The 13,106-nt window shown below is 42.4% G+C and overlaps 1 protein-coding gene across 10 annotated transcripts in view; it reads right to left on the reverse strand.

The window, feature by feature from the left end:
• Positions 1–13,106, reverse strand: part of LOC127413792 (probable E3 ubiquitin-protein ligase HERC1) — an 88,171-nt gene that overhangs the window by 27,904 nt on the left and 47,161 nt on the right. For 8 of the 10 annotated variants that reach the window (XM_051651247.1, XM_051651237.1, XM_051651216.1 and 5 more), the window contains 10 exons: positions 12,699–12,967; positions 12,546–12,598; positions 12,180–12,380; positions 11,534–11,708; positions 5,297–5,564; positions 4,928–5,141; positions 4,348–4,604; positions 995–1,122; positions 739–875; positions 412–612 (listed from right to left, as the gene is read on the reverse strand). In XM_051651247.1, the coding sequence (XP_051507207.1) occupies positions 412–612; positions 739–875; positions 995–1,122; positions 4,348–4,604; positions 4,928–5,141; positions 5,297–5,564; positions 11,534–11,708; positions 12,180–12,380; positions 12,546–12,598; positions 12,699–12,967 (1,903 nt within the window). The remainder of the gene's footprint in view (positions 1–411; positions 613–738; positions 876–994; positions 1,123–4,347; positions 4,605–4,927; positions 5,142–5,296; positions 5,565–11,533; positions 11,709–12,179; positions 12,381–12,545; positions 12,599–12,698; positions 12,968–13,106) is intronic. The other 2 variants (XM_051651286.1, XM_051651257.1) reach the window with 1 other exon arrangement.

Here is a 13,106-nt window from a genome sequence, read left to right on the forward strand (position 1 = left end):
TTGCAGGTATGCTTTTTTTCCCCACATTTTCGATCGGGCGGTTATTTCCTTTTAAAGCCGGTCGTAACTGGCAAAGTCTAAACTTTTGTTTCGCTTCGCTGCTGTCCAGGATGCATCAGGACGAATTACCAGTTACACCTCAAATGCAGTGTGGTCACACGTGTTTTTGACTACCTCCGTATGTGGTTTTTGTTATCTGATCACAAAACGATTTAGACCCTGTTTACACCAGTATTAAGCGCTGGCTATTTGTGATCGGATCACCTGACCATGTGTAAAGGTGGTCTCATTCACAGATCAAACTTGAGAAATAACATTTCATAAATGTTTATACTACTCTCAACATTTTACAATGTGGCCAAGCGAGAAGCCATTTGCATGTATTTGTGTGGATGTTTCAAATGTCTGTACCATCTTTCCTGTAGCAGTGTTGGAGTTCAGTTCTCTGTATGTCAGAATCATCCAGAACCTCAAGAAGGCCCAGTGTTCCATCCATGCGACCCACCAATACCAGCTCTCGAGGCTCCCCACCCCACAGAGACCCTGCCTCCTCTTCCGGGCAAGCTAACGATGACACCCAATGAGGTTGCAGGTCCAGCGAAGCCTTCCCACCTTGTGCACAAACACACAAGATATATTTTCTAAGCATGCTTCATGAACACATTTGCTATTCCATCATAAATATGTACAATGACTCAATCATTAAATAATGTTATTAGCATTATCCTGGTGACCCACCACTGACTTGCCAGATGTTCACTATTTTCTCCATGGCTGCAGCCAGGTACTTCCCACTGACACTCCAGGCCACTGGAGCCAGGCTCGGATCAACTGGTGAGCCCAGATTATTCATACACTCCTCTGAGGTGTCATCTCTGACAACACATAAGAAACATGACCTTTCAGGAAGCAGCTTTAGCGGGTAAAGAACAGGCCAAATGTAATGTAATGTAAGGCTGTAATAAATCAAAGCAGGAGAAAGAAAAGAACTCACGCTTTGTTTAAGACACATGTCTGCTGCAGAGTGTACTGGTTTTTGGTCACGTTCCAAACACGGACAGTTCCATCATTTCCGCTGGTGGCCAGGAGACCTTTTTTATTACACCACCCACATGTGATCACCTACAAGAGACCAAATGATTTAGCATCAAAGCTAGAGCTTTACGGATTTAGTTTTTTTTTTTGTACCAATTATTTTTGTTTACGTTTCCAAATACCATGATGCTTTTTGACACAATAATCATTTAATTCATTACTAACTTCTGAATGTGAACAGCCTGCTTTATGAGACTAATAATGTGCATAGGCAACAAAGAATGAATTTTATTCTCTTTCTAACATTCGTTTGGTATCTCACTATAGGAATTCGCCTCAGGCGTATCCAACACTGTAAGCAATGACACCATGTCTGTCAGCTGACAGACCAGTCACAGCAGTGATAAGGGAGCCACACCTCCCTATATAAGACACCACCACATTTCTCTTCTTCATTCTCGTTCTCTTCCCCTTGAAGATTATTGTAAGCTATCCTCAGCAGGACTCGCAAGGAGTGGTCGCTAAACAGTTCGTTAGACAAGCCGTTCGGGTACATCGCAGAGTGCTGCTTATTTATTTTGTGAATATATTCACTGTCGAAGCGAATATACTTTTCTGCTGTGTCGATACTGTTTCTTCGGGCGTAAACCAGTGCGTCAAGGCAGGTTTACATATTTTTTCGGTAGAGTTAAAAGCGGTTATAGCTTCTACCCTCTCCTGCACGTCATGGTGGTGTGGCAGATCGGCTGGTGTTATCACATTAAGGAGAGATCGGGGATTAACACAGAATCGAGTGGCACATTGTGGTGAATCTGCCTGATTCCAGCCTTGCTGAAGCACCCTGACATCATCACTGATCCTCCACCAAATTTCACAGTGGGTGCGAGACACCGTGGCTTGTAGGCCTCTCCAGGTCTAACCATTAGACGACCAGTTGGAGGATCGGTGAAAATCTGGGGGTGCTTCAGCAAGGCTGGAATCGGGCAGATTCATCTTTGTATATACAGTTGAAGTCAGAAGTTTACATACACTTAGGTTGAAGTCATTAAAACTAATTTTTTAACCACTCCACAGATTTCATATTAGCAAACTATAGTTTTGGCAAGTCGTTGGCACATCTACTTTGTGCATGACACAAGTAATTTTTCCAACAATTGTTTACAGACCGATTGTTTCACTTTTAATTGACTATATCACAATTCCAGTGGGTCAAAAATTTACATTCACTAAGTTAACTGTGCCTTTAAGCAGCTTGGAAAATTCCAGAAAATGATGTCAAACATTTAGGCAATTAGACAATTAGCTTCTGATAGGCTAATTGGAGGTGTACCTAGGGATGTATTTTAAGGCCTACCTTCAAACTCAGTGCCTCTTTGATTGACATCATGGGAAAATCAAAAGAAATCAGCCAAGATCTCAGAAAAAAAAAAAAAAAAAAAACTGTGGACCTCCATCCATCTTGTCATCTTTGTAAATTGATTAGGTGGGTGTACATTGGACACTACAAATCAGTTGATGGTCTGCTTCGGCTAGCATATCTGTAATACAGGAGTTGGCTATATCCCATAGTGAGATACCGAATGAATGTTAGAAAGAAAACTTTAGGTTAACTCCGGTTCTCTGATAACAGGAGTGAGGTATCTCACTACACTTCCCTCCTTGCAGTTGCACAGAGAAGAGATATGAGGAGAATGAAGAAGAGACCTGTGGTGGTGTCTTATATAGGGAGGTGTGGCTCCCTTATCACTGCTGTGACTGGTCTGTCAGCTGACAGACGTGGTGTCATTGCTTCCAGTGTCGGATACACATGAGGCGAATTCCCATAGTGAGATACCACTCCTGTTATCAGAGAACCGTGGTTACGTGAGTACCTACAGTTACTCGTAAACACTGTTGTTTCCTGTTGAACCCTCCATTTATCAATAAACTTGATGTAAAAGACCCAATAACCAATTAAGTGGACAAAAGTGAATATCGGTGAACATTATTGGCCAAACCAATTGTCAGTCTATCTTCTAATCAAAGCAACTAAATAAATTAAAGTGGTCATGAAATGGAAAATAAAAATGTCCTTGATATTTAAAAATATAAGAGGTAACTGTACTACAAAAACATATTGTAAATTTCAGAATTTAAAAATTCCTCCCCAGTCTAAAAAGAACATTTATAGTTGTCACCCTGCTGAAACATCTCGTTTTGAAATCTGTCTGTTTATGACGTCATGACTCATTGCTCATTTGTATTTACACATCCCACAACATGCATCATCGCACCCTAAGCCCCGCCCACTGTCGCGCAGTTCAAGTCAAGATGGCAGGCCTTGTGTGGCTAACTATTCCTAACATAACACCAAAGGGGACCCATTTGGACTATTTTTAATTATTTTGTATATGAACATGAACTACACAGACTCTTTGACCGTTGTCATGTGTCTCGCCGCTTTTAAAAGATTTGCTGTCAAGTTAAAACTCTGAAAGTGAGTTTCCTTCATCTGCTGCCTGTGTTGCTTTGGAGCACAAACATGTCATGGACGTGTTTTTTCCGCCCATCTGTGCTATTTTTAATTGTTGGTTTATGTAAACATTGGACATCTTTGACAGTTTCGGTGTGTTTCCGGCGATGTGCACCTGAGTGTGCCTTCAGTATGTGTGTGCGTAAAATTCACTGTGCTTTGGACTATTACGAGTTTTTTCGGCTCATGTCAGTGTCGATTGTTTGTGAACCATCATAAAATGATTCCAGCTTTCCAAAAGAACTGTTATTGAAGGATGGGACAGTTAAAAACACTTCAAATACGTAAGTAAACTATTTCATTCAAGAATATTTCAAATGTCATGACTGATTGATAGTTTATGGTGCTGAGTGATAAAAGTTGTGCTTGAGATGAACAGTTTAATATACAGTATTCAGATGCAATGTGTTAGATGTTCTTTGTGTAAACCCTGCAATTTTGTTTTATAATGTTGAGGGGCTTGTACAGTCTCTTTCGGTTGAGTTTGCTGAATTTGAAGGGCTGCATGATGTTAGACAATCATAACAGTGGCCGTTTACGTTGAAGTTTTAAGGAGGTGCAGAGCATTTCAGACAAAGGGCTAAAAGCAGGGTGGAAAATGATCATATATTACTAAATTGTGACCATTTTGGTGCAAAAAAACTTTTATAAAATTATCATTGGACCTCAGGAAAGATAATAAAATTATTTAAAAAAAAAATAGCACTTCATGACACCTTTAAAACCATTCAGAGCTGTTACAGCAAAATACAGCAAACACATAGAATGTCTCCTGATTCAGAAAGCTGGAGGAACCATACCCGGCTCTGATGAGCCTCTAGTCTGAAAGTGGACCACTTCCGCAGGTCTCCTGCCACATCTGCGAAGGTTTGCGGCCGGCTCTGGTTGTCTCGGTCATGAGCGGCCAGTGTGCGCACCAGCTGCTGCGCGGCCCATTGGCGGTGCTGCGATGAGAGTCGAGATGAGAGGCAGCATGCCGCCAGTGCATTTGCCAGCTCCAATGGGCCTAGAGCAAGAGGGGCACAGGAAAGGTGGGCATAGAGAGGCGATATTAACTCTGCGACGACCATGCGGAGCAAAGCCAGGCCGCGAACGAGAGACATAAACAAACATACACACATTCACACAGACAAATACACACACATGCAAGCAAAACATGAGAAAAAACATAAGAAATTAAAATGTCAGTGATAGGCAAAGGGGTGAAGTTATGGATAGCAACAGCTCTGCCAGTCCCTCTGCTGCCAAAACAAATAAAATATGAGATTAACAAAACAATAATAATAAAAAAAATAAAAACAAAACTAACAAAAGATGACTGGAAATTTTTTTTTATAATATGGCAGGCATTCTCAAGTGGTTGGCTAGATGTTGACTGACCTCTCTTTTCCAGTTCGGCCTTGTCATAGCCGTGTCGAAGCCTGGCACCTTTATCGGCAAGCAGGGCCACCAGTGCCTGGGTCACCACAAAATTGGGCGACGTCACCAGCTTGTTCTCTTCTGCCACACCCCTCAGGAAGCTGGGCAGGAATTTCCTCTGTATGGGATCATCCACTGTGGTCAGATTCATCCCAGTGGCAGCTGATATCAGATTCTACACAGAGGGAAAAAAAGTAGGGAAGGGAATGACAAGACGAGTGAGACAAAACATTTTTGTCAATATCTAGATATCCATGTAAAGAGTAGATATAGTCATTGTCTGTTTATGTAAAATCTATACTCTAGATACTAATGAGGGCATTTGGCTACCTGAGTACACAGCTGAACCAGTAGTTTGGCAGCACTGGGGCTGTTCGATGCCAGGCAGCCCACAGCAGTGCTGAGGTATGCCAAACAGGAGATGGGTTTCGTGGGCTTGTTGGCCCCTCGTGGGCGTTCAGAGGATCCAGGGCCTAATGAAAGACCTGTAGACAGTCCAGCTCTACCTGCTGCAGCCAAACACATCAGACGCACCAGAGTCCTGATGTCTGTTAAGCCTAGAGACTCCAATCCTGCTGCCAGACTACAACTCGAACCGCTGAAGAGCAGACACAAATTACCATATATAGTAGGGCTACACGATAATAGTTCAAATGATAATCACGAATATTTTGCTCAAAATTGTAATCATGATCATTCTGTCATTATAAAAATTACATTACAGGGCTGCACAATTTGGACAAAATAAAAATCACACTTTTAAAATTATTATTGCAATATACAATAGTAATATATTTCTGTAATAATTAGTTGTTTCTGTGTTTAGTTTGAAAGGAGGAGCACAAAACTGTTGTCAACTCATACATGGTGAAATACTCTCATCACCTCCTCACTCCACACAATCCCGGTGCCATGGGGTTACATTAATAGTAGTAGTAGTCATTTTATTGTCATTTCACAAGTATGGTGACATACAAGAGAATTACATTTCGTGTCTCACAGGACTACGGTGTTATGTGCTAAAGAACGAGGTAGACAAGACTTAGATTCCAACTTGGAATTCACAGAGTGAGGAGAAAATATAGTGCAACGTACATTGAAAAATTGCAGTACATTATAAAGTGCAAATGATCATGAACATTACATATAAACCCAGCAAAAAAGAAACGTCCCTTTTTCAGGACACTGTATTTTAAAAATAATTTTGTACAAATCCAAATAACTTTACAGCTCTTTATTGTAAAGGGTTTAACCAATGTATTCCATGCTTGTTAAATGAACCATAAACAATTAATGAACATGCACCTGTGGAACGGTCATTAAGACACTAACAGCTTACAGACGGTAGGCAATTAAGGTCACATTTATAAAAACTTAGGACAATAAAGAGACCTTTCTACTGACTCTGAAAATCACCAAAAGAAAGATGCCCAGTGTCCCTGCTCATCTGCGTGAACGTGCATGCTGCATGGAGGCATGAGGACTGCAGATGTGGCCAGGGCAATAAATTGCAATGTCCGTACTGTGAGATGCCTAAGACAGCACTACAGGGAGACAGGAAGGACAGTTGATCGTCCTCGCAGTGGCAGACCACGTGTAACAATATCTGCACAAGATCGGTACATCCGAATATCACACCTGCGGGACAGGTAAAGGATGTCAACAACAACTGCCTGAGTTACACCAGGAAAGCACAATCCCTCCCTCCATCAGTGCTCAGACTGTCCGCAATAGGCTGAGAGAGGCTGGACTGAGGGTTTTTAGACCTGTTGTAAGGCAGGTCCTTACCAGACATCACCGGCAACAACGTCGCCTATGGGCACAAACCCACCTTCGCTGGACCAGACAGCACTGGCAAAAAGTGCTCTTCACTGACGGGTCGTGGTTTTGTCTCTCCAGGGGTGATGGTCGGACTTGTGATTATCGTCGAAAGAATGAGAGTTACACCGAGGTCTGTACTCTGGAGCGGGATCGATTTGGATGTGAAGGGTCTGTCAGCATCATCGGACTGAGCTTGTTGTCATTGCAGGCAATCTCAACGCTGTGCGTTACAGGTAAGACATCCTCCTCCCTCATGTGGTACCCTTCATGCAGGCTTATCCTGACATGACCCTCCAGCATGACAATACCACCAGCCATACTGCTCGTTCTGTGCGTGATTTCCTGCAAGACAGTAATGTCAATGTTCTGCCATGGTCAGCGAAGAGCCCGGATCTCAATCCCGTTGAGCACGTCTGGGACCTGTTGGATCGGAGGGTGAGGGCCAGGGCCATTCCCCCCAGAAATGTCCGGGAACTTGCAAGTGCCTTGGTGGAAGAGTGGGGTAACATCTCACAGCAAGAACTGGAAAATCTGGTGCAGTCCACAAGGAGGAGATGCACTGCAGTACTTAATGCAGCTGGTGGCCACACCAGTACTGACTGTTACTTTTGATGTGGTGTTGGTAGTCCAGATGAGAGCTTCTGAGATATGCACTCCCAGAAATGTAGAGCTGCTGACTCTCTCTCCGACAGAGCCATTGATGGTCAGAGGGGAGTGATTGATGCGATTCTTCCTGAAGGCTACCACCTCTGTTTTGTTAACATTAAGGGACAAGTTGTTTTCACCACACCATTCAACCAGTTGGTTCACCTCCTTCCTGTACAGTGATTAATCATTTTTGCTGATGAGACCCACCACTGTCGTATCATCAGCAAATTTAACGATATGGTTAGAGTTGAACTTAGCGGACAGTCATGTCTAAACAATGTGAAGAGCAGTGGGCTGAGCACACAGCCTTGTGGGGTGCCTGTGTTCAGTATAATGGTGCTAGAGGTGTTATGGCCTACACAGACAGACTGTGGTGTTCCAGTTAAAAAATCCAGGATCCAGTTGCAGAGAGATGTATTAAGGCCCAGCTGACTCAGTTTACAAATGAGCCTTTGCGGAATGACTGTATTAAATGCTGAACTGAAGTCAACAAACAACATTCTAACATACAAGTTATTTTTCTCCAAGTGGATCAAGGTTAAGTGGAGAGCAGAAGAAATCGCATCCTCCGTGGACCAGTTTAAGCGGTATGCAAACTGATAGGGATCAAGTGTATTGGGGAGGCAGGTCTTTATGTGTTGCTTGACTAGTCTTTCAAAGCACTTCATAATGAAAGAAGTCAATGCTACAGGACGGTAGTCATTTAAGCAGGTCGCGGGGGATTTCTTAGGCATTAGTATTATGGTTGCAGACTTAAAACACATAGGAACAACTGCCTAACTCAGCGAGGTGTTAAAGATGTCCATGAGAACATTTGTCAGCTGGTCTGCACAGTCTTTCAGTACCCAGGTATATTGTCAGGTCCTGCAGATCCTACTAAGGTCTTCCTCACATCAGCAGGCGACAAACAGAGTATCTGCTCATTTGGAAGTGGGGGTGATTTGTAAGCAGGCATATAATTTTGTGCTTCAAATCTCACATAGAAGTGATTGAGTGTGTCTGAGAAGGAAGCATTCCCATCACAGGCCTGTGGCAAAGGTTCGTAGCCTGTGATGGCTTGAATGCCTTGCCACAGGCCCCTTGCATCATTTTTGTCTATGAAGTATCTGTTGATTTTCTGTGCATAAAGCCATTTGGCCTTCCTGATACCATGGAGCAGATGGGCCCTTGTTGTCTTTAGGGCTGTTTTATCTCCCGATCTGAATGCCTCATCTCGAGCTTTCAGCAGCCTGAGGACTTCTGCTGTCACTCATGGTTTCTGGATGGCACATATAGTGATGGTATATAATAATAGCTGTGAACTCCCTCGGCAGGTAAAAGGGTCTACACTTCACAACAATAATTTCCACTAGCAATGAACAGTGGCTGGAGACTACAACCATGTTGTCACACCATTCTTTGTTAATGTACACACACAAGCCATCCCCGCGGGTCTAACCGGACAGTGCAGCTGAATGCCCATATCCGGTGTGCTGTCGTTCAGCCACGTTTCAGTGGAAACAAACACACAGCAATCTCTCATCTCTTTCCATGTGTTTCGTCTGAGACGAATAAGGTCCAGTTTATTTAGATTTGTTTACAAACTTGTAACGGCCAAATATATGTGGAATTATGCAAATGTGCAACTGAAGTAAATCTGGAGCACTTTAAATATAATGCGGTTTTGCACACGAACTGAACTGAGAGCACTGCTGTTCTGTATGTAACACACATGATCAAAGCACGAGATGGATTTCATGTGCATCGAGCACAGAACTGCTCTGAGACCGCTAAAACACCGCATTATGATGCGGAGTCTCACGTGTTAAACACTACAGATCAGAGTGGTGCACATACGAGACACCTCACCTGCAGCTCCATGTTTCGGAGCTTGTTCAAAAGTGAAACGGTGATTGGTCAATTGCGAACTTCTGAAGAGAGCGTGACCGGTGAAAAAGGACTTCGAAAGAGCTTGTCGTCCGTACACACAGCCCATTATGAAAATGAAAAACAATTTGCAAATTTACCTGGCTTATAATTTCTGCTTTTTAGTTCACTAATACGGTAGACGGTTATGCTCAATTAACCGTAAGAGGCATAATTGTGATCACGGTTAAAATACGATTAATTGTGCAGCCCTAATATGTAGAGAAACTCTGCCATATATACAGTGGTGTGAAAAAGTGTTTGCCCCCTTCCTGATTTCTTATTTCTTTGCATGTTTGTCACACTTAAATGTTTCAGATCATCAAACAAGTTTAAATATTAGTCAAAGATAACACAAGTAAACACAAAATGCAGTTTTTAAATGAAGGTTGTTATTATTAAGGGAAAACAAAATCCAAACCTACATGGCCCTGTGTGAAAAAGTGTTTGTCCCACCTGTTAAAACATAACTTAACTGTGTTTAATCACACCTGAGTTCAATTTCTCTAGCCACACCCAGGCCTGATTACTGCCACACCTGTTCTCAATCAAGAAATCACTTAAATAGGACCTGCCTGACAAAGTGAAGAAGACCAAAAGATCTTCAAAAGCTAGACATCATGCTGAGATCCAAAGAAATTCAGGAACAAATGAGAAGAAAGTAATTGAGATCTATCAGTCTGGAAAAGGTTATAAAGCCATTTCTAAAGCTTTGGGACTCCAGTGAACCACAGTGAGAACCATTATCCACAAATGGCGAAAACATGAAACAGTGGTGAACCTTCCCAGGAGTGGCCGGCCGACCAAAATTACCCCAAGAGCGCAGCGACGACTCATCCAAGAGGTCACAAAAGACCCCACAACAACATCCAAAGAACTGCAGGCCTCAATTGCCTCAGTTAAGGTCAGTGTTCATGACTCCACCATAAGAAAAAGACTGGGCAAAAATGGCCTGCATGGCAGTGTTCCAAGACGAAAACCACTGCTGAGCAAAAAGAACATTAAGGCTCGTCTCATTTTTGCCAGAAAACATCTTGATGATCCCAAAGACTTTTGGGAAAATACTCTGTGGACTGATGAGACAAAAGTTGAACTTTTTGGAAGATGTGTGTCCCATTACATCTGGCGTAAAAGTAACACCGCATTTCAGAAAAAGAACATCATACCAACAGTAAAATATGGTGGTGGTAGTGTGATGGTCTGGGGCTGTTTTGCTGCTTCAGGACCTGGAAGACTTGCTGTGATAAATGGAACCATGAATTCTGCTGTCTACCAAAAAATCCTGAAGGAGAATGTCCGGCCATCTGTTCGTGACCTCAAGCTGAAGCGAACTTGGGTTCTGCAGCAGGACAATGATCCAAAACACACCAGCAAGTCCACCTCTGAATGGCTGAAGAAAAACAAAATGAAGACTTTGGAGTGGCCTAGTCAAAGTCCTGACCTGAATCCTATTGAGATGCTGTGGCATGACCTTAAAAAGGCAGTTCATGCTCGAAAACCCTCCAATGTGGCTGAATTACAACAATTCTGCAAAGATGAGTGGGATAAAATTCCTCCACAGCGCTGTAAAAGACTCATTGCAAGTTATCACAAACGCTTGATTGCAGTTGTTGCTGCTAAGGGTGGCCCAACCAGTTATTAGGTTTAGGGGGCAATCACTTTTTCACACAGGGCCATGTAGGTTTGGATTTTGTTTTCCCTTAATAATAACAACCTTCATTTAAAAACTGCATTTTGTGTTTACTTGTGTTATCTTTGACTAATATTTAAACTTGTTTGATGATCTGAAACATTTAAGTGTGACAAACATGCAAAAAAAAAAAGAAATCAGGAAGGGGGCAAACTCTTTTTCACACCACTGTATATTTACTACACAGCTCTATAGATTAATTGATTACAAATATATTTGTATAATTAGCAATTAATTTCCAACACAGCTGTGCTAGTTTCATGTTTCGAGTATCACTCTACTGTCTCTTCCATCTCACATAATGAAATAATTTAAACTCAAATTATTTATATTTCCATTTATAAATTTACTTATACTTATGTGGTAAGCAGCTGTGTAATAAAAGAGTCAGCTAATCATAAACCCCTTCAGTTTAAAAGACCCCTTCATGTTAGAGTCCTGATTACCCTGTTGTGCTTTATTTTGATATGCTTATTTCTTAACACATAAACAAACACACTAACCTAACTGACAGCAGGGACAGAGCTCTCATGACCATCGTTCTGGCCAGCAGGACTTGTGCAGCTGTAGTGACTCTTTTCAGAGCCACCAGGCGATCAGCAGACGTCTGCAGACCTGCCGCCTGCTCCCCCAGAGACAATCGACCTGATGTGCTCTTATCCACTGAACTCTGGCAACCTATGGACAGAGCATGCATTACACTGAAATCAAAAGGCAGAAAAAATACTTACTCTCACTAGACAATGGGTCCTTTTCTTAAAACATGAGCAAAACATAACTTGTTCATGAATCAATTCTTAAATAAATTGCCCAGCTGAACTGAATGCATAACTTGCATTTATAATAGAAAAAAATTGTGTTTTTGTTTAACAAATAAGGTCTGGCATTAAAAACAGATAAAAATCACAGTAAAAATCACATTCATTTTAATCATAAACATTTATAAGATACATACTCCCCAATACTGTATTACAGTGGCAGGGTCAGTGAAAAGGTAACAAATTAAAATTCGCCCTTTTTACGTATTTCTTAAAACATTTGTTATTGTGCATGATTCATCAGAGCACACTGTTCTGAAGAAAACATTTTATAGTCATTATATTTTACAATCCAAAGGTGATGAAATCAAGTAGTAGGGTGTTATCATACCTATCTGCAATAGAGTTTCCTCCATGCTGTTGGTAGCAGTGACCATGGCAACAGATGCGCCGAGGGGGTCGGTGTCTGGAAAATGGACGGCCTCGGGGACAGGTCTGTGTTCACTGAGACCCAGCGGAGCAGAAAGCATGACGAACTCTTCCTCACCGGTCAGACGCTCTGCATCATCTACATCCAACATGTCCCAGTCCTCTGCAGAACAAAAGAGCATGTGTTTAGAAACACTGACCCAAACACACACACAAACAGGGTTCCCACTCCACAAAATATGGGAAGCCTGTGAGCACTTGTTCTTGCATGAAGTTTTTTGTTGTTGTTGTTGTGTGTATGGTGTGCATGATCTTCCACTTTAAATACCTTCATACACACTGTCTTGCTTTCCCAACAGGTCTGGAGCTTGACCTTTATACCTGAACAACAGAGGCCAGTAAAAAAACAATACATGTTTATCACGGGCTCATGTCTTGTATTGTAAGACATGCAAGTGATTGCTCTCTCTCACAAGCTCACCTCTCAGGCAGTGGTCCTTTGATTTTGCTCTTCATGTTGAGGTATTTCTCTCTGCAACTGCCACAGAGCAGGTAATAGGGATTCCCACTTCCACACTCCCCTCCAAACCAGCCGTCCACATAGGATCCATTACTGCGGTAACCCTGGCGATTGGCACTGCGACCACAGCCCGGATGACTCTTCTTCATGTGCTGGTTAAAGCTGGACACGCTCACCCCGCAGAGCTCACATGCAACCACCTCATCACGGTCGTCTGACTCACACACGTGCTAACACACATGCAGGCAGACAAGACAAGGCCAAACAACTGAGATTAGATGGTATAGAAAGTTTTGATTGGTCTCACACCGGCTTTTGTGCAACACACATTTTAAGGTTAATTAAAGCCAGTGGAACATAGATCAGTGC

The sequence above is a fragment of the Myxocyprinus asiaticus genome, chromosome 2 (assembly GCF_019703515.2).
Source record: "Myxocyprinus asiaticus isolate MX2 ecotype Aquarium Trade chromosome 2, UBuf_Myxa_2, whole genome shotgun sequence".
In the NCBI taxonomy this organism is placed as follows: Eukaryota; Metazoa; Chordata; class Actinopteri; order Cypriniformes; family Catostomidae; genus Myxocyprinus; species Myxocyprinus asiaticus.